Source organism: Nicotiana attenuata, unplaced genomic scaffold (genome assembly GCF_001879085.1).
Source record: "Nicotiana attenuata strain UT unplaced genomic scaffold, NIATTr2, whole genome shotgun sequence".
Lineage (NCBI taxonomy): Eukaryota > Viridiplantae > Streptophyta > Magnoliopsida > Solanales > Solanaceae > Nicotiana > Nicotiana attenuata.
The window spans coordinates 262,553-283,366 of record NW_017670873.1 but is presented as its reverse complement, the minus strand read 5'-3'; the positions used below and the strand labels follow the sequence as shown (position 1 = coordinate 283,366).

General features: G+C 38.1%; 1 protein-coding gene across 1 annotated transcript; it reads left to right on the top strand.

Moving 5' to 3' along the window:
* Nucleotides 1-14,993: 14,993 nt before the first annotated feature.
* On the top strand, nucleotides 14,994-20,814 carry LOC109244109 (stem-specific protein TSJT1-like). Its single transcript, XM_019411147.1, has 5 exons — nucleotides 14,994-15,319; nucleotides 18,625-18,865; nucleotides 18,964-19,084; nucleotides 19,314-19,423; nucleotides 20,513-20,814. The coding sequence occupies exons 1-5, from the start codon at nucleotides 15,117-15,119 to the stop codon at nucleotides 20,549-20,551; spliced, it is 714 nt and encodes a 237-aa protein (XP_019266692.1). The 5' UTR covers nucleotides 14,994-15,116; the 3' UTR covers nucleotides 20,552-20,814.

Here is a 20,814-nt window from a genome sequence, read left to right as displayed (position 1 = left end):
GAGGGTTACCCCTCCATAGTTCACAGTTATAGAGTGGTACGCTCGGGCCGAGTATGGCACCGGGTACCGACCATGCCTCCCTAGGTTCGGGGCGTGAAAAACTTGGTATCAGAGCATTTCTTTCCTAGGGAGTCTACAAGTCGTGTCTAGTAGAGCCTTGTTTATAGATGTGTTGTACACCACATTATATAAATAGGAAGCTACAAGGCATTTAGGAGTCTGTTACGCTTCTTTCAAATTCAAATCGTACTATAAAGCTGAGTCATAAGAGTTCAAGCCGTGATTTATGTTTGCTAATGATATAGAGATGCTTGCAATTAGAAAAATTACAGTTAGCTAGAGGTATAATACAGCAGCAGGTAAGGGCACTAGTAAATAGAGAATTCTTGACAACGTGGCCCAGATTGAGACCCTATCAGATCATGCATACCAGATGTGCAAATTTAAAGCTTAAGGCCCTAATATGCGAATCAAACACACACCCTGAATAGCAGGCCATGGGAGTATCAGAAGATAAAAGTATAAGTTTCAACAGGTAATAGAAGCAAGGCGAAGGAGGGTATGGGGTACCCAATTAGTGAAGATTATCAGTATTCACAATTCAGGTAGAGAAATATAATCATTTTGACTTACCTTCAACAATAATAGAGGTATGTACAATTGGCCGCACCATCTCAATTATGCCCTGTGGAAGCTAACAAATATAGTTTAAGAGAAAGATGGGATATCAGGATCCAGCTGGGGTTACAGTAACCCAAAATGGTGGATATATTATTAGTGTTAAATGACATTTCCAAAGGATATTTCAAACATGGTAATAGTTCTCCTCTGGAGACACCCGGATGGTGCACTCTAGGATAGTACAGTTAGATATGAATACTAGAAGGTTCAAAAAAATTGAGAAGGTAGGCATCGGCATCCTAGAAGTGATAAATATTTACTTTAGTATGACTCCTGTCCGTAGTAAAGAGAGAATATTAGGCGACCCGAAGAATTAGTGAGATGTATCAAGGGGAGGTAAAGTGAAAGAATGTTTCGTTGAAGTTTTCAGAATAACGTAATAGGCGGAGATATTAGCATGAGAATAAGAAATGAGTAAATGAAGCATTATGAGTAAGATGTGATAAATAGACTATAACTGTAAATCAAAATATGACAAGATGATAAAGTCTATAGTCAAGTGAAGGAACAGACAAGAGGAGATAGGCCTTGATACTATAAAAGAGTATATGTCATAAAGTCATATCTTTTTTTTTGAGAAATGAGTTGGTGACTCCAACATGATTGCTAAAAGGCTAAGCTAAAGCCCCGGAGTAATAGAAATTAGTATGGGCTGGTAAACAAGAATAAAAAATTAAACATAATTTAGGGATCGAAGGATTTGAAAATACTCTACATCGTGAGGATTTCAGAGATCGCGATCCGGCAGTGATAGAATGGACAATAGAAGAATATCCTTTAAAGGTCATTCAGGAAGATGCAACCCTAAAAAGAGTTGTGAGCAGAGTTAAGCTTATGGGGCTAAGTATGCACGTTACACTGGGTATCACCCTCGTACGTAAGAAATTCAGTTATCTTTTGAACAGAAGGGATAAGAGTCAGTGAAGATGTGAAAAGACGCCAAAGATGAAGGGGTAAAACATATATAGGTAAATTTTCACATCATTAAATATTAGTACTCCCCTAAAGGGGGAAAGATGGTGTGATATGGAATTATTTCGGAGTTAAGTGGTTCGGATAACTATAGAATAGTAAAAAGGCAAAAGAAATGAGATAGCATTTATTCAGATCCTACAAATATGTTATGGCTCCAGAACATTATGTAAGCACGACACCAGGGAGGGGCAGTAAGGGTTCCCGCACAGGATTTTATTGAGAAATAAGTGCGAATGAACACTTGATACATAAGGAGCAAGTGCGAGAGGTAAGTTAAGCCAAAGGAAACAACCCTAGAGAGATTACGCGCAATATAGATATGAGAATGGACCAACGAGTAGTTAGCAGTTGATTCAGGAAGAGTCTAGTTATGTCTACACAAGAGGAAACGGAAAAATCAGCAGATTGATAAACGTAGTATACCCCAACATAGTGAATTTAGTCCCGCAGATATGACATCATAATCCTTGAGAAATATTCAGATAGGAGTTGAGGTAGTTAAAGGTACCATATAAGTGTTACAAAAATAAAGAGAGTTCCACTGGGGAGAAAGTCAAAATTTCAGTTTAGAAGTAACACTACGAGCACAAGGGCACAGAGGTAAGTAACTAAGGATAATTATAGGCGAGAAAGAACATCAAATATTTCATCAGGTATACGATGTAAAAAACTCTTAGCTTTATACGAGTCAGAGAGTCTTCCCTAAATGCTACAACGAAAGGCTAACTGAGGAAATAAGGAATAAGGCTTCAACATAAGCATAAAGACCTACAGAAGAAATGAACTTGTAACAACGGTCTCACTACAACATTGTATGCACTCCATAATCGAGTGGCACCTGCCGTGACAAAGGAACGGAAATTGAAACTAAAGGTATTATTCGAGATCATATGAGTTGCACGAAATTCCAATAGGTGTGGGCACTAAGATAAGCCAAGTACTCATGCAACAAGTGGCAGAACGATGAGGAAAAGTAATTGCTTAGTTTTAAAGAAAGCTGAGAAGGTACGAAAGGAATTATTCGATCAATGACCCAGAGTTAGTTACTTTACGAACACACCTAAGATTTCAGACTAATATCCATGCGTCATATATGTTGACATTCCTACAGCTATAGGAGACTCCAGTATAAGTTAAAAGAAAGAATTGACTCCACCTCACAGACAAAGTCTTAAATTGTTAGAAGATTATATTATGGATGTTCCATAGTGCCCACGAAAGGCAAAAGCAATAACTAATACCCTGAGCCGCGGATCAAAAGATAGCTTAAGCCTACTTAAAGGCTTAGAGAAAAAAGGAAACTAAAGAGTTACACAGCTAAGTAAAACAGGAGTCTGATTATTTGATCTAGATAATTACAGAAATCATGATTTAGAACAGTGGAGAATCACTCTTAATACCAGAGGTACGATAGAGATAGTACAACGACCATATTCTATAAAGGCTCTACAATAAAGAAGTTTCATAAGGAGTAAGTGTGAAGCTCTTACCGAATTGTGTATGCACTAGAGGTACAAGTTTTATAGTAGAGATTCAAGTTGTGGACGTGAATTTCAAGGAAGGTTATGAAAGTGATAGAAGATAAAATGCAAGATTTAAAGATAAGAAAGGTAAAGGTAAAGAAGGTAGAGATACTAAAGTGCAGAAGGTTGTGAATAGTCCATACTTCAGTAGAGGGCTAGAAGCACCGTGATTCAGTATCCACAAATGATAGTGGTGTCGTCAGTGACATATCTTCTAGCCCATGGTTTACAAGTATAGAGAGGTATAGTTAAGAGAGTAAATAAGAGTTAGAGACGATGTGCTGTCTCGCTTGAAGTTCCAGAATAGCATAAGGAAATCTATGGTTCTAACATGTTAAAGGAAGGTTGCGAGTAGTATAAATAGATATGTGTAGGTCGTAAGCTAAAGTATGGTAGAGTGACAAGGTTTTAGGTACACAGGAGTATGGATAAGAAAAGGTGGGTGAGAAGGATAAGAAAAGGTGGGTGAGAAGGTGACGAGAATAGGTAAGGCCTCGGGATTAAGCCCATCAAAACAAGAGGGTTGATGAATTCCGTAAGTTATAGAAAGCTCAGTATAGCCTGAATGAGCTCAAATGAGTCTAAGACTATGAGTGATTTGAAGAGATGAAATATTGCCCTGGTAGTAGAATAAGGGTGTAATTGTGATAGATAAGAGGATGACGTTAAGGCCTTTGATTGGTTAATGATTCAAAGAAAAGGGCTTTCATGAATTGCACAAGATTAGAATACCCTCATAAGGTGAATCACGTTGGGGTGCCATGAAATACGATTATTGATGTAAGTATCGCCCCTAGGTGGATCAGGCAAATAACTTTAGGTTTTCTGCGATGAGATGTGAGCCCTCAACATTAAGGTGAATCAAATATAGATGGATAAAAGTTTCAAATTATGAAATGAGATTAGGTTGTCATTCTTAAGATGAACAATAATGACGAAGCATTTAAGGACTTAGATTTATACATATGGGATAACCAGGGAGAGAGTGACCTGGAGTTGGGTAGCAAACCTCGGTAATAATAAATCGAAGAAAGAGTTATGGTATAGTATAACCTACCTAGATGTAGTAAAGCATAAGCATAGATAACTGAGGCTATAAAGCAATGTATATCAGTATTCGTAAGTTCGACAAAGTACCGAGCGAGGAACGTCATTACACCTATAGATGCCCAGAGGGATAGTTTGTCATAGTTTTGTATATGTTCACAAAGTGAGGCCTAGAGATTGGCTAAAAGTTGGAGGAAAAAGGAGAGAAGAGTCGCATAGGAACACATACAAGGACAGAGTCGTACAGGCTGGATGGCGTAAGGTAGCAACAGTTACGATATTGGAAGAATTCCGACCACAAGTCATGGTGTGAGAAAGATGCCTAAAGGGGGAATGCCCTGACATTTGGATTGATTCACAGAATAGTTGCCTAGATGGAAAGGACTGTATAAAAGTATTTGTTAAAGATATAGGTAATGAGACTGATAAGTGCATCAGTCAACATTCGAGGACGAATTTTCCAAAGGGGGGAATGTTGTTACACCCCATGCTTTCGTACGTGAGAGTATGTCATAAGTCGAGTGACGACAGCTTAGAAATGAGATTGTCTTTGAAAGTATATAAAGTAAGATAATCGTGTTATGTTGGACGTTACAAATACTTGAGATCATGAATACCAAGTACCAAGAGGGTTTAAAGTCTTAGAAGCTAAACGAATTAAAGAAAATAAGTTTCGTCAAAAGTCGACAAGTTGGGAATGTTATAACATGTACTTTTTGGGTGAGACTAGGGTGCTTAACATGATAAGGAGGTTATGTTATAAGTTTTTTTTGTCATATGATAGTCGTGTGTTATGTTTTCAAGTCAAGCAAGTTGTAAAACAAAATTTTGCAAAGGTCATCACAAGTTACATTTATAAATGTGCTGAAACTTAGGTCAAATGTAGCTGAGCTTTTCTCCCAGTATACTTGAAATTACGGGATTATCAACCTTCTAAATTTTGATATCTACGAGTCTATTTTACAAGGATTAAACCGTTTATTGATACAACATTGGAGTAGATAGATATTCGCGTTTTTGCGAAACTGCGCAGACTGGTAGGTGACAAATAGATGTATCACCTACTTGCCAAAAAGAGAGGCCTCAATTAAAAGCTCCTAAAGTCGGCCAAGAGGGGACTATTAAAGGCTTATTAATTAATTCACTCATCTTTCATACCATGAAAACCTTATTTAACCCCTGCAAGTCCTCCCCAAATATCCCACACAAACCCTAGGATGTTACGATGTGATTCTAGTGCCGAAAATCCCGAACAGCTTGCTAGTTTCTCTTTCTCCTTCTTGTAGCTACGTGGGAACTGACTTTTATTGAAGAATGACTGGGTTTCGTGGGTTATACTCAGTCTAAGGTTATGCTTCTCCTTCCATTATCTATGCATTTACGAATTGAAACTCAATCGTAAAGACTAGACCTAGCGAGTTTTGAAAGAGTGGTATGGTGTTTCTTGTTGTGTCACTGTTGGTTGGTTGTGAACTTATATTTATGTTTGACTAATGGCTGGTTTATACGATAAGTTTCGCTTAATTATATAATGTTTCTTGTGTTGCTCAATTTGAAAGAAAAGACAAGTCGAAACGTGTTTTAGTAAACTGAAAATTCAGTTTTATGTTGCCGAACTTGTGGGACTGTTTTGTGTTGCTGTTGGATTGTCTCTGTTGCTACTGTTTTTATGGTGTTTGGGAGGAGAAAGGGTGTAAAGAAACACCACATAATGGCAGGGTGGTTGGGTGGTCGTTCGTCGTTACATTTTTGGGTTTTATTGACAATACCAAGGTTGTCGTTTTGTGTATGAACTTATTGGGGTGCGTGGGCTGTTCTGTGATATTTTGTGATGGGTATAAGGATGGAAAACAATGTATACATGTTATTATTGTTGTGTTTTTTTTTATTGGTGCTATGTCGAATTTGGAGAAAGTAAAGATAATAGGGAAGATGTTGCCCGTTTTATTACAAAATAAGCTTGTCGTTCATTGTGTGATGGTTGTACCTTCCATAACTTGATGGTAGTATGGTTATCGTTGTTGTAGATTAAGGTGCAGCGAGATGAGTTTAATGTGGATATTGGACATATTGTGATAAAGTATGTTAAGGCTAAACCTTTCCTTCATTTTGGCATGATCTCATAACAACATGTGCTTGATAACGAGACATAAAGAGAAGTTCGTATTATTGAACTTATGTACATTGTCCTAGTCTCATAAGTTACAATATTCTCCCTTATTCGTATTTTCTGTTCAGTTAAGTATTGTCTTCTTTCATCCAAGAGAGCAGAGAGTCTATATATATATATATATATATATATATATATATATATATATATATATATATATATATATATATATACATACACACACACAGAGTATTACAGTATCTTCACAATCACCAAGCTATAATCGGTGGACAGGCCCCTATTCGGCAACCTCTGATCAGATGGTAAGTTATATATTGAGCCTAATATGGCCGAGCGCCTATGAGCGAGCCCAGAAGGGCCGAGATAAAGAGCCTAGTATGGCCGAGCGCCTATGAGCGAACCTACTACGACATAACAGTTACACATACCGAGCCTTATAGGGCCGGACAACTATTTTACATACTATATTAAGAGAGTTGAGATAGTATCAGCAGGTAAGCATATCTTCAAATTATCTTTGACTCTCAGTTACTTTCTGTTATTATATTATCAGTTTAGTTTCAAATTTCAGTTATTCAGTTGCCTTACATACTCGGTGCATTATTTCGTATTGATGTACCTTTTGTTGGGGACGCCGCATTTCATGAATGCAGGTCCTGATTGATAGTTGAACAGACTCTCCCAGCAGACAGAGTCAAACATCAGCTTGGTTGGTAAGCTCCACTTCCTCGGAGTTACCAGGTCTAGACCTTGGAGTCCAATTTATATATACAGGTTTGATGGGTAGGTCGAGGCCCTGTCCCGACCATGGTATAGTTAAGTTATCTCTAGAGGCTTGTAGACGAGTCCTGTATATTTTGTATATCAGAAGATGTTCATGGCGGCTTCGTCGGCCTGCACAGTTATATATATCAGCTTTTGGGTATATTTACCCCACAGATGAGACAGATGTTATTTTTAAATGATCCAGAATATAGCCTCATCGTCCTAAGTTGAGGGTTACCCCTCTAAAGTTTACAGTTATAGAGTGGTACGCTCGGGCCGAGTATGGAATCGGGTGTCGGACACGCCTCCCCAGGTTTGGGGCATGACCATTTTGAGTCGGTCAATCGTTTCTTCACATTCTGCAATATGATCTTGTTTGTTATCCCCGCTTGGCCGTTCGCGCTCGAATGATAAGGGGTATATAAAATCTTTTTGATTCGGTGATCTTTACAAAAATTTTGACCTTGTTGCCGACGAATTTTCTCCCATTTTCACAAGTAATTTCGGTTGGTGCCCCAGACCGGTAGATTATGTGATCCCAGATAAAGTCGATAACCTCCTTCTCTCTAATTTTCTCAAATTCCTGTGCTTCAACCCACTTAGAGAATTAATAAGTCATGGAGAAGTAATCAGTCATAAGCAAAATGTACTGAGCCTTACCGGGTGCCCATGGTAAAGGACCTACGATATCATTCCCCACTTCATGAACGGCCAAGGGGAAAGGACCAGGTGAAGCAGCTCTCCATGTTGGTGGATCATCGGGGAATGTCTCAGACATTCCTCACACTTTTGAATGAAGTCCTTTGCATCTTTTTCCATTTCATTCCCATAAAATCTGGCCCTGATCAATTTTTAGACCTGCGATTTCGCTCCCGAATGGTTTTTGCAAGTCCCCTCGTGGGCTTCCCTCATCACGTAATCGGTCTCCTCGGGCCCCAAGTATCTTGCTAATGGTTTGAAAAATGACCTTCGATGCAGTTGGCCTTCAACCAAGCAAAACTTGGCAGATTTAGTTCGAAGGGCCCTCGACTCTTTAGGATCCGATGGCAGTTTCCCCTTTTCAAGGTAGTCCACGTATTTGTTTCGCCAGTCCCAAGTCAAGCTTGTTGAGTTTACTTCGGCATGACCGACCTCTATTAATGACCTCATCAATTGCACCACAGTTCCGGAGTTGAATTCTTCAGAGTCCACCGATGATCCTAAATAGCCAACGTATCGCCCTCACTGTTCTGATCTCGAGGCACATATTGTAGCATCCATTCGTCGAACCAATGTAAGCCTACTTGCAATTCATCGTAGTACCTTCGTACGGTCTTCTTTGACTTTGAATGTTCTGTTGACCTAGTTAACAACGAGGAGGGAATCGAACTAGGCTTCGATAACCTCATCCATCAGGTTTTAGCCAATTCCAGACCTGCAATTATAGCATCATATGCGGCTTCATTCTTAGTCAATTTCACAGTTCTAATTGATTTCCTTATTATGCTACCTGTAGGGGGTTTTAGCATGATACCCAACCCGGAACCTTTCGCGTTGAAGGCATTGTCCGTGAATATAGTCCAGACCCCCAAGCTAGTCCCCAAAGCAAGTAATAATTTTTTATCGACCCCGGGGATCATGGCCAGTGTGAAATCAGCCACGAAGTCCGCCAATATCTGGGACTTTATAGATGTTCGGGGTTTGTATTCATTGTCGTACCCACTAATCTCTACGGCCCACTTTGCTAGTCGGCCTAAGAATTTCATGCATAACAATCCTTACGGGCACGAGGTTATGACACATATAGGGTGGCATTAAAAATATGATTTTCGTTTCCTAGATGCACTTAGAAAGGCAAGCGCTAATTTTTCCAGGTGTGGATACCTCGTTTCGGCATCACCCACGGTTCTACTAACATAATATATAGAAAATTGGTACCTTCTTCTTCCCAAACCAAGACACCACTTACCGCTACCTCGGACTCTACCAAGTAAAGGTATAGTTGCTCGTTTGCCTTCGGGGTGTGCAGCAAGGGAGGGCTCGATAAGTATTGTTTGAGTTCCTCCAAAGCCTTTTGGCACTTCGGGGTCCAAGCGAAATTGCTCTTTTTCTTTACTAACGAGAAAAACCGGTGGCTTTTATCCGATGACCTAGAAATAAATCGGCCTAATGCGGCTATTCGCCCGGTCAGCCTTTTTACTGCCTTGACGTGGTTAACCACGGTGATATCTTCTATGGCCTTTATCTTATCCAGGTTGATTTTTATCCCCCGATTAGATTCCATGAATCTGAGGAACTTGCCCGAGCCGACTCCGAAGGCAAACTTTTCTGGATTCAAATTTATATTGTATTCCCTTAGCGTGTCGACGGTTTCCTGCAAATGCCTCAAATAGTCCTCTGCTCGCAGGGACATAACTAACATGTCATCAATATAAACCTCCATTTATTTCCCTATTTATTCCTCGAACATTCGGCTAATAGGCGTTGGTATGTGGCACCGACAATTTTTAACCTAAATGGCATCACGTTATAACAATAAGTGTCGCACCTAGTCATAAAAGAAGTTTTCTCTTGTCCTCCAAGGCCATCTATATTTGGTTGTACCTGGAATAAGCATCGAGAAAGCTCAGCGCCTCGTGCCCTGCCGTTGCATCGATCATTTGGTCGATGTTAGGCAAAGGAAACGAGTCCTTTGAGAATGCCTTATTCAAATCCTTATAATCTACACACATTCTAAGTTTGCTCCCCTTTTTAGGTACGACGACTACGTTAGCTAGCCAATCTAGGTATTTAACTTCCCGAATGGAACCTATTTTTAAAAGTTTAGATACCTCATCCTTGATGAATGTGTGTTTGACCTCGGATTGTGGCCTCCTCTTTTGTTTAATCGGATGGAAGCTTGGATCCAAACTCTATTTGTGATTTGTTATCTCCGGTGAGATTCCTGCCATATCTAAGTGGGACCAGGCAAGACAATCGGTATTAGTTTTAAGAAAATCAATGAGTTTTTTCCTGAGCTTGAGGGTTAGTCCCGTGCCTATGTATACCTTTTTATCCGGCAGATGCTTGAATAATATGACTTGTTCCAGTTCCTCGATTGTTGACTTGGTAACATCGTCGTCATCAGGTGCTACAAAGGATCTCGGGACCCCAAAGTCATCTTCCTCATCTGTTAGACGTTCCTCCCATTTTTCGGCTCAGTCCAGGCCGAGACCTGGGATTGCTATTTGGTGCCTTTATCTTTGATTAGCCCCTTATCTTTTGATGATGGCGAAACTCCTCCTTTGCGGCCAATTGTTCCCCGTAAACCGTTTTGATTCCACATGAAGTTGGAAATTTCAACGCCTGGTGCAAGGTCGATGGTACCACCCTCATGCTATGAACCCACAGTCTTATGAATAAGGCGTTGCACCTCATGTACCTCTCGATCATATAGAACTTTGCTTGTTGAGTGGTTCCAGCCGTGTTGAGCGGTAGGATGATTTCACCCTTTATTATCTCTCACGCCATATTGAACCCATTCAGTATTCGAACCGCTAGTACGATTTGATCCGACAACCCCAATCGTTCCACGACTCTCCATCGGATGGTGTTGGTCGAGGTACCTGAATCAATTAACACGTACTTAACTCGAGATTTATTGATAAGTACAGATATTACCAGTGCGTCATTGTAAGGTTGGATAATACCCTTAGCGTCCTCGTCACTAAACGAGATGGATCCTTCCAGGACATAATCTCGAGTTAGTTTTTCTCTTGTGATGGAGACTTTGGTGTGTTTTATCATCGGTCCTTGGGGAATGCCTGCTCCTCCGATGATCATATTAATCACATGTTGGGCTACTTCCTGCTCGACCTGCTTGGCGTCCCTATTTTTGAAATGGTTTTTGGCCCGCTAGCTTAGAAATTCTTGAAGATGCCCATTATTGAACAACCGAGCCACTTCTTCCCTTAATTGCCGACAATCCTCAGTTCTATGCCCGTGAGTACCGTAATATTTGCACATCAAACTGTGATCTCTCTGTGTTGGGTCAGACTGAAGCGGCCTCGGCCATCCAGTTTCCTTTATGCGACTGATGGCTAACACTATACTAGCTGCATCTATGTTGAAGTTTATATTCTGATAGCCTCGGGGAATCCCGGACTCCAAGTAATCTATCAAACCCGTTTTTATTCACCAACCCTTAATTGCTTGGACCCCGATCATTTCTTCTGTCGAACCTGGCCAAATAGTTAGGTCTGTTTCCCCTTCTATCCGAGTTGTAAGACTGGTATCGATCTCGGGGTGGCCTCGACTCCTACACTGCTCTGTTAAACTTGTCATTCGCTCTACAGGGATAAACCGAACCTGAGGGGGTCCCTAATTGGTCTTCCTCGACTATGATATTTGACTAGTACCTGTTGTGGACATCAACCCAGGTAACCGCTGGATACTCTATTATATTTTGCTTCAGCTGTTGAGATGCAACCAAACTTCGGGGGTTGAGCCGCTGAGTAAATGTCTGAACGGCCCAATTGTCTGCAACTGGTGGCAGGTCCATCCGTTTCATTTGGAATCTTGATACGAATTCCCTAAGCATCTCGTTATCCCTCTGCTTAACTTTGCACAGGTCTGATTTCCTTGTCTCAACTTTAATGGCCCCGACCTGAGCTTTACGAAGGCATCTGCAAGCATAACAAACGAATCAATAGAGTTTTGAGGTAAATTATGATACCATATCATTGCTCCCTTGGACAGGGTTTTCCCAAATTTCTTCATCAATACCGACTCAATCTCGTCATCCTCGAGGTCGTTACCTTTTATTGCACATGTGTAAGAGGTTACATGCTCGTTTGGATATGTGGTCCCATTGTATTTGGGAATATCGGACATTCAGAACCTTTTTGGAATCGTCTTTAGTGCCGCACTTGGGGGGGGGGGGGGGGAAGGCTTGTGAATCAACTTTTTGGAATTCCGTCCCTTCACTATCGGAGGTGCCCTCAGGATCTGATCGACCCTCGAATTATATGTTTCCACTTTCTTATCGTTTGCCTCCATCTTGTTTTCACCGGATTCTACCCGTTTTGTCAGTGCGTCGAGCATTTTTATCACCTCGGAAATTTCTCCGGATCTGGACATGTCGGGCTCTGTGACAATCCGCTCTTCCCTCCGAGTACCTTCTCCCACCCGTTCGGGTTCAGCCGCATTGTGCGCGTGATTTGATTCTGCAATTGTGCTATGGCAATTTGTTAGGCTTGCAACATTTCAAAAATTAAACGTAAGCTAACTCCACCGCCTCTCCCTTTAGGCGCTTCATGAATTGATGGCTGAGGTGCCCCGTGAGCGCTGTTATTCGGGTCAGTTGGTACATTAGCATTGATAACGACCTATGAGTTGGCATCGACCTGATCGACGATTGGAACGCCGTTAAGGTCCACAAAGGGTGTTGCTAGGCATTCTCTTATTATTTTCACTGTGGTGGCCTGATTCAGTGTCAACACTTAAGTGAGAAGACTAGGAATCTGATATATTGAATAATCATGAAATCAAACTTCAAAGAACAAGTGTAAAATAGAGTGTGTTATCAAGATTCGTATTAAATCACCATTATTATCCTTAGTCTCACCGTGGGTGCCAAACTGTTTACCCTTATAATAACAATTAAATTTGTATGCGGTTTAAAGGATATGTGGTTTGATTTAACACAAATGATCAAAGAACAATAAATAATTGAATTGACATGAGATAAAACGATCTAACCAATGTGGCGAAGTAATTAAGCCCCGTGTTAGGCTTAAATGGTAACGGTCGGTTTCAATCGAGCCCTCGAGTTAGAGCTCGGATCCAACTAACTGAGTGAATAACAGAACATCACTTAAACAATTGCTGAAACCCAAAGTAAATATTATTTCCTTGATATGTGTGCCAATAACAGTGTCAAAAAATAAAGGGGTCCTCCTCTTTATATAGTAGAGGAATTTTAACCCTAATACAAGTCTAAATAAGGTAAAAATCTTTTCCTTCATTTTCTATCAAGAGAGTATGAACCGCAGTCAATACCGAGCGTGATTCGCGCCGTAATATCCGGCTGATGGCGGATATTTCGGCTCTCCATTTGTCTCCTTTAACCGTTATTTCTTTACCCTCAATTCTTCATATTGCTCGAGCTGGATTCTCTCTGGGTTCGTCCATGCTCGATACCCAACATATCATTCACCCGCTCTTGATTTTGATATGTGGGCACCTTCGGTCTTACTCGAGCCAGTAACGAATAACGTCGTTACTCGCTTCACAACGGAAAATCGGGCTAACTCTATCCCCAATTTTACCCATATACAGATAGTATAAATTAGCATTCTGATTCAACTAAAGATCAGCCCCCTCATATCTTCCCATCCATATTGTTCACGCATACACTTCTTAAAAAAAAAAAAAAAAAAAAAAAAAAAGTTTAAGGTTGTAATCCAACTATCAAGAAAACATCGACTTAGCTATTTAATGGAATTTAAAATTGAAAATTATTTTACTTTCTCGTAACATCTAGAGAACCATGCAAACTCTATTTTCTTTTTCGTTTTACTTTTTCATCTTCCCTCTTTCTTTCTTTCTTTCTTTCTTTCTTTTTATTGCCATAATAAGATAAGTTAATAGCGTACGTTCACTTTATTGCAAACGGTAAGATGAAGTATGACTTGGACAAAATCCAAGAAAGCAATAATACAATTGGGAATGGATCCTTTCGGGAATCAAAGCCACAAGACTCTATAGGAGAGATTGAGATTTCCTAAAAGCAAGGATACATGCGTGTGATTCGATAAAAAGCATAAAGTTTCGATCTATATGTTCTTGCAAGTTGTAACTTTGTTCCTTGATTCATGTTAAGACTAGATATATCTTTACCCTTCCACAAAAATAGGAGCTTTATCTACATATTATAGAGTATCACAACAACATGTCGCGTGAGAATTTTGCACTAAAAATCAATTAAAATCTTATACTCCTGTCATCCGAGTTTTTCTTGTGATGTTTGTTATATATCAAGAGTTAAGTTGACTAATTCTTTCAATTGAATCAACTAGATAAATAAATATTTTAACTCAGAATACAAATATAAGAATCATGAACGTACTAAATTGTAGTTGTCCCAATTAAAAAGCGATATTTATGATCTTGTTTGGACTTGAAAAAGCTTCCTCTTTTTCAATTTTAAAAGTGAATGAGCTTATATAGAAGAAGTTAGAAAAGAGCAAATTTATACTCGGAATTCAATGTAAAAAAGCAAAGCTATTGATATCGTTAAAGTTAGAACGAAATCATAGACTACGGTTTTTAAAAGTTAGGTAATTTTTTAATATTAAGCTTTATTGTATAAAATTACTCAAATAAATATAAATCGAAATATTTAAACAAAGTTATTTGATATACATATATTGACAAATACGTAATAAAATAGCTCAAATACACTCAAGGTGACTTAGAAAAAAAATATTATTCTTAAAGAAAAAATCATTCTCGCAAAAGAAAGTGCCCAAAAATTTTGAAATAAATACACATAGTAATCATTTGAAGAAAAATGTAGAATCTTTTATATATGTGATAATATCTTCATGTTGACGTGGCAGAATCTGCTGTACTATCCATTACAACGATGATGGACGCGAATCCACCATATCTCATCCCTCTTCTCCTTCGCTTTCATCTCCATTACTTGACACGTCAGCATATACCTCCAAATTCAGGCTTCCGATTGGGTTCCACTCAAGGGTTAATATTCCCTTACAGGAATCATCGCCCCTTTTCCGGGTCCCACTCCACGTAACATCCCTTTCTCAAATTACCCAAATACCCCCAAAATTACTTAAAATAACGGAAGTGCTCTCGCCGTCTTGTTTATAAATTCCATGCCCCTCTCTTCATTACTCTCTCGTGTCATATCTCCTAACTCTTAATTCCACACACTTCTAGAGAGAAACAAAGAGATTGTGTAATTGTCTTACTCTTGAGTCTTGTGTGGCCTATTTTTGAATTTTCGGAAAATGTTGGGTGTATTTAGCAGTTCCATTGTTTCGCCGCCCGACGAGCTTGTGGCCGCCGGAAGCCGGACTCCGTCGCCTAAGATCAAGGCGGAAGCTCTGGTGAAACGGTTCGTTCAAAACAATTCGTCGGCGGTTTCTATGCAGATCGGCGATCATGTCCAACTCGCTTACACTCACTACAACGAGTCCGCTGTACTCCCCAGGTATAACAACTAAAGAACTTAATAGAAATGTTGTGACTGATTCTATAAAGTTAATTTTAGCTGAGTGTTTAAATGTAATTTCCAAATTGAAAAGTTTAACTGAAGGTGCTAAATAGAAATTGGTCAGCTTTGACAACGTGATCTGAAACGTTGATGAATTTGTTGATATGTTGATCAACGGTTTGGATTGGACGATTTGATGGATGTGACATCATGAATTAGGATTATCATGCATGATGCTTATTTGAGTGGTAATTCAAATGCACTGATTTTCTACACCAAATTAAACTGATTCTAGAAGTTTCTGAGAGGTTTCTCACTCTATTATTGAGGTAAGTATACCAGACTTTATAAAAGATGATACGTTGTTGAAGGTCAAATTTAGCTAATAGCGTAAAATATTTATTAAATTATCGGCGCATAGAATAAATACATCTACTTTGTTGTTCTAATTTTGTTGTTGTTGTTGTACATGTATATTGCATTTACTAAGTTTCGTTTTGATGATCACTCCGAATTTTTTCGTTGCTTATTCCTTTTAGTTTCATTGGTAAAATCATATGCTGCTATTAGTTAAATAGATTTTTATTATTATTTGTAAATAAGTTTTTAAAAACTTATTTATTCAACCTCTCCACGTGTTACCATTTCCATCTTCATTTTTAGGACATGTTGATATCCGATTATTTTAGCTAATTTAGATATCGTATAATCTGTTTGAGTAATGTTAGACTAAAAATTTCTAGTTAATATTTCAGTAAACTGATTATTTTTATTAAATATCGAATATTTTTCTGATAATCCAAATAAAACAATTTTTTAGTACTAGAAACTGTCATCAATTTTAAGTCAAACCAGAAGCCGGGGAACTTCTTGGTTTCTTTTAGATAGAAACTAAAAAAGATGATGACGGCTGAGAGAAGCAAAACAGTCGGCTAACAATCATGTGATCTGACGGTCAAGATCATGTTAGCATTTATTAGTTTCATCATCAACCTTTCTTTTTCGTTTTCTTTTCATCATCAACCTTTCGGTGGAGACGAAATAATCCAATATAGTACTTATTTACAATTTGAACACCAAAAAAAAAAGGACTCTCTAAAGTGTTGAAGTCCCACATCAGTTGTGTGAGGAAAAAAGTGATCTTTATACTATAAATTTTGGACAATTTTCATTTTTTGAGCTATTTTTTTTTAGTTGAGTTAGGTTAAGAGATGCTTTTATATCGTAAAGATTTATTTTCAGCTTTCTTCTTTGCACGGTAACATGTTCTGGAATTTCAGTGTATTAAGATGGTGATAATGGTAATTATAATAATTATTATTATAATCCTAAACCTTGTAGGTGGTTCTCGAAATTTCTTGGGAAGCCCCATCTAGCTTTTAGATCCACAGACATAGGCACGTAACACTAACTGTCACCAATTAACGTCGACAAAGTGGATGGAAGAATAAGCTTGTCAAAGTTTAATAACTACTGTATTCAAGGAATCCAAATCATAATTTACATGGAGAGGACCGTTAGCTTAGCTGAAACCAAGAACCTTAATAAAATATTGTAGCGCTTATAAGATGGACTGTTTAGGGCTTGCCACAGGGGCAAGATATTTCCATAGTGAAACTCAAAACTTATAGCTTTCCGCAAACTGGACAAATTCACTGTTTGTCAGTGGCCAGGGAGAAGATTGTCACGTGAATTGTTAGCAGACATAAATCAACAGATTTTATCTTATCATTATTTTTGGGAGAAGTTTTATTTTGTGCCTAACACAACTTATATTAATTGTGTGAGGCTTCTTTTTCTCTCACAAATTTATGAACCCCAAATCTTACACTTCCAGATTCACAAAATCTGGGTCCACTAAACTATGAGACAAAAAAAATGTCTCATAGTTGTATGGGACACAAAATAAAATTTTCCTTATTTCTAGATATAATTAACAAAGGGGAGATCTGACACATGTGACATGACCTTGCCCCAACAAGTATGAGATATACATCTTTCCATTCATTTTTAGGTATTCACTCCCGACTTCAAATTTTCTTTTAAAAAAATTAATTTATAAGTTTATCCGTAATAATCATGACACTTCAGAAATTTTAAAAATAAATTAAGAAATGAATAGTTAATAATAAGGGTAAATAAGGAAAAAAAATTTCTTTTTCTTGATTTGCTAAACTAAACAAGTAAAAACAAAAATAAATTTTTATTATAGTGAATAAGTAAAAATATACGGTAACTGAATTAACTAGGAGGGTGTTTGGATTGGCTTTTAAGCTGATCAAATCAGCTTTTAAGCTCTTTTTAGCTCTTAGTTATTAATGGCGGAGGGCTTGCTGACCCCGCGGTAGTGGGGATTGTCAGATAGGAAAATCTATTGGAAAAGAGTAGTGAATCGAAATTATAGCCATGTTACTTTTGTTACTTTGTCTCTTGTTACTTTTTCCTGATTAGATCAGTATTCTGCCTATATAAAAGGAATTGGGTTGTTGGCGATAAGTTAGTAAATCGACTATTAGGGAAAGTTGCAAGATTTTTGAAGAAGCAATTTTAGAACACTTTTCTTGGTGGAATCATCTCCACAATTGCCTTTGAAAATTGAGGGCGGGATCTGGGTAGTTGGAGAATGGACTTTAAAATGATTTTACTACAGTTAATACTTTAAGCAAGCTTCCTTTGAACCAAAAAAAGCAAGCTTCCTAGTTGTCAATTGAAAGGGAAGGCAAGTGCCTTCTACCAAGATTTACTGGGCGTTTGGACATAATTGTAAAATTCCAAAAAAATAAAAAAAAGTGAAAAAATTTTTCAAATGAAAATGGTATTTGAAAATTCAGTTGTGTTTGGATATGAATATAATTTTGGGTTGTTTTTGAAGTTTTTTGAGTAGTCTGGGTGAAAATTTTGAAAAACAAATTTTTGGAGTTTTTCAAATTTTCAAAAAATTCCAAAAGCATCTTCAAGTGAAATTTGAAAATTTTATGACCAAAAGCTGATTTTGGAAAAAAGTGAAAATTTTCTTTATGTCTTAACGGGTTCTTAATGTTTTACTCGAGGGTTATTCCTGTCCCTTGAAAAAAGCATATAGAATTCTGTATGCACAGTCGTTTTAGTTATTTCTTGATAAGGATCATATTTGAGTTACAATTGTAAACTTGTTTTGCTAAGGATAAGATTCTGTACCGTAAATGTTGTATCAGCTTTATGAAAGCATCTGTCTTGGTCTTTCAATACAATTTTGTGCTGTTTAAAAGTTGTTCCAATTGAGATGTAAATGTATAGACTTAACTTAATGGGGGAAATGGCAGGTCATTTGCTGTTAAGGATGACATATTTTGCTTGTTTGAGGGATCACTTGACAACTTAGGGAGTCTGAGGCAACAGTATGGCCTTTCCAAGTCTGCAAATGAGGTGATGCTGGTGATTGAAGCATACAAGGCACTTCGTGACAGGGCACCTTACCCTCCAAATCATGTTGTTGGTCACCTTGAAGGCAATTTTACTTTCATTGTCTTTGACAAGTCCACCTCCACCTTATTTGTAGCTACTGTAAGTAACTTTTACCTACCCAAATTCCCTTTTGTTGTAGTAGGTGTGGTTTGATTTTGATACTTACCTATGAAATTTTTTGATTTTTTTGTAAACAGGATCAAGTTGGTAAGGTACCCCTCTACTGGGGAATCACTGCTGATGGGTATGTGGCCTTTGCCAATGATGCTGATTTGCTCAAAGGTGCTTGTGGCAAGTCACTTGCTTCTTTTCCTCAAGGTTGGTTTGACAGATTATTCTTCTCATTTAGGTGGTCTGGTTATCTAGTGGGATAACTATCGAAGGAATTATGCTTTTTAGACTTACCATGACCAAATTAACATGTTTGTAAATAAATAATTGAGAAACTGATATTCACAGAGGCAAGAAATCAATCCAACCAGAACATGAAACATATCCTTTGTCCTTTATACTTTTCTTAAACGACATCTTTTATTTGCATTTTCAGGGTGTTTCTACTCGACATCAGTTGGAGAACTGAGAAGCTACGAGAACCCCAAAAATAAGATCACAGCCGTTCCTGCTACTGAGGAAGAAATCTGGGGTACTAAGTATATGGTAAGTGATATTTTAGTAGCATAGCTACATATTACTCTAGTCATTCTGAGATACTGGTCCCCAAGTAACATCATCTGTGGTGGTCCCTTGGTCTTATGCTGATTATATATTCTAGATAACTGAAGATTCATCCTATATGGGCTTTGGAGCTCTGAAAATTCAGTCTCCCTAATTCCACGTAATCTGATACTTATTTCTACATGATCAACAAGTTAACATCATAGCAACATTGACATCACTACAATCCATGGTGGATATTTCATTTTTGGCCATAAATTTAGTGTTTATCAAGAAAATATAGTACTATTATAAACTAGTGAATTATTTCAGAGCATGCTAGGGACAACCATATTGAAAGGACTTGTTCATCAACGATCATCACTGATCCAAAGCAAACGTCAGTGTCATAATGACTAACTTTGATATAGCAAGTTCACTTTCTCTCACTCATGCACCTATTTATTTGGAATGGAAGTGCGCTTAGTTATCAAATATAGACAAACCATTAGGAAGTGGACCCTTATGTGACAACTTGACAGAAACTTTTACTATATCTTCACTATCAATATCGGAGCAATTAGATTCAGATTACGACCTTTTAACATTGGCATTTTTTACTGGCCCCGCCTGCCTGTATCATCTATCTATCCGTGAATGTACCTGTTCAAATCAAATAACCTTATCAATACTTTTATGTGATGACCACAAAGACTTTTAAACACAATAAGGTCATAAAAGGACAACCAGACCTCTTATTCATGATTGACGAAACTATGAAAACCCACTTGCCTCTTTCTACACTATATGCTCTAGCATGTAGTGGCTCTATATATGAATACAATCCAACTTAGTGGTAGCAGATATCGTATCTTGTTCCTTTATGTCGATTTGAACTATGTATATAATATATAAAATATCTTTTAACAAAATACATATATTTGTATGTATATACATTAAGTCGCATCGAATGCTACAAGGTAATAAGGGATGCAGCAGTATTTCGTATTTCCATTCAAAATCACGGGTTTGTTTCTGAACCACATGTTATCTCTTACGCTGTTGCTGAAAAGGATCCTGTTGATATTTCAGGTGGAAGGTTCAGCCGTTGTTCTTGCAGCCACAAAATAGAAGATTTGGTTTTCCTCTCAGAGCTCTGCTGGAAAAAAGAAAGCCGTGAGTGGCAAAGAATGCAGGGCAGGGCATTGGTGGGAGCCATGTAAATAAGTGAATTGAGTGTTTTCTATTCCTATGTTCTACTTTTGTGCTGCTTTAGGATAAGGTTAGGTTGAAAGTATGATGTTTGGTTTCTTTTAGGTATTTTAACTACTTCAATCAATGTACACCTTTCTTGACTTCAATAATAATGTTGGTAATACGTTGGAAGTGCTCAA

Coding starts and splice junctions, on each gene's coding strand:
- LOC109244109 (XM_019411147.1), top strand. CDS start 15,117: ATGTTGGGTGTATTTAGCAGTTCCATTGTTTCGCCGCCCGACGAGCTT. Junction 15,320..18,624: donor GAGTCCGCTGTACTCCCCAG/GTATAACAACTA, acceptor GGGAAATGGCAG/GTCATTTGCTGTTAAGGATG. Junction 18,866..18,963: donor CCACCTTATTTGTAGCTACT/GTAAGTAACTTT, acceptor TTTTGTAAACAG/GATCAAGTTGGTAAGGTACC.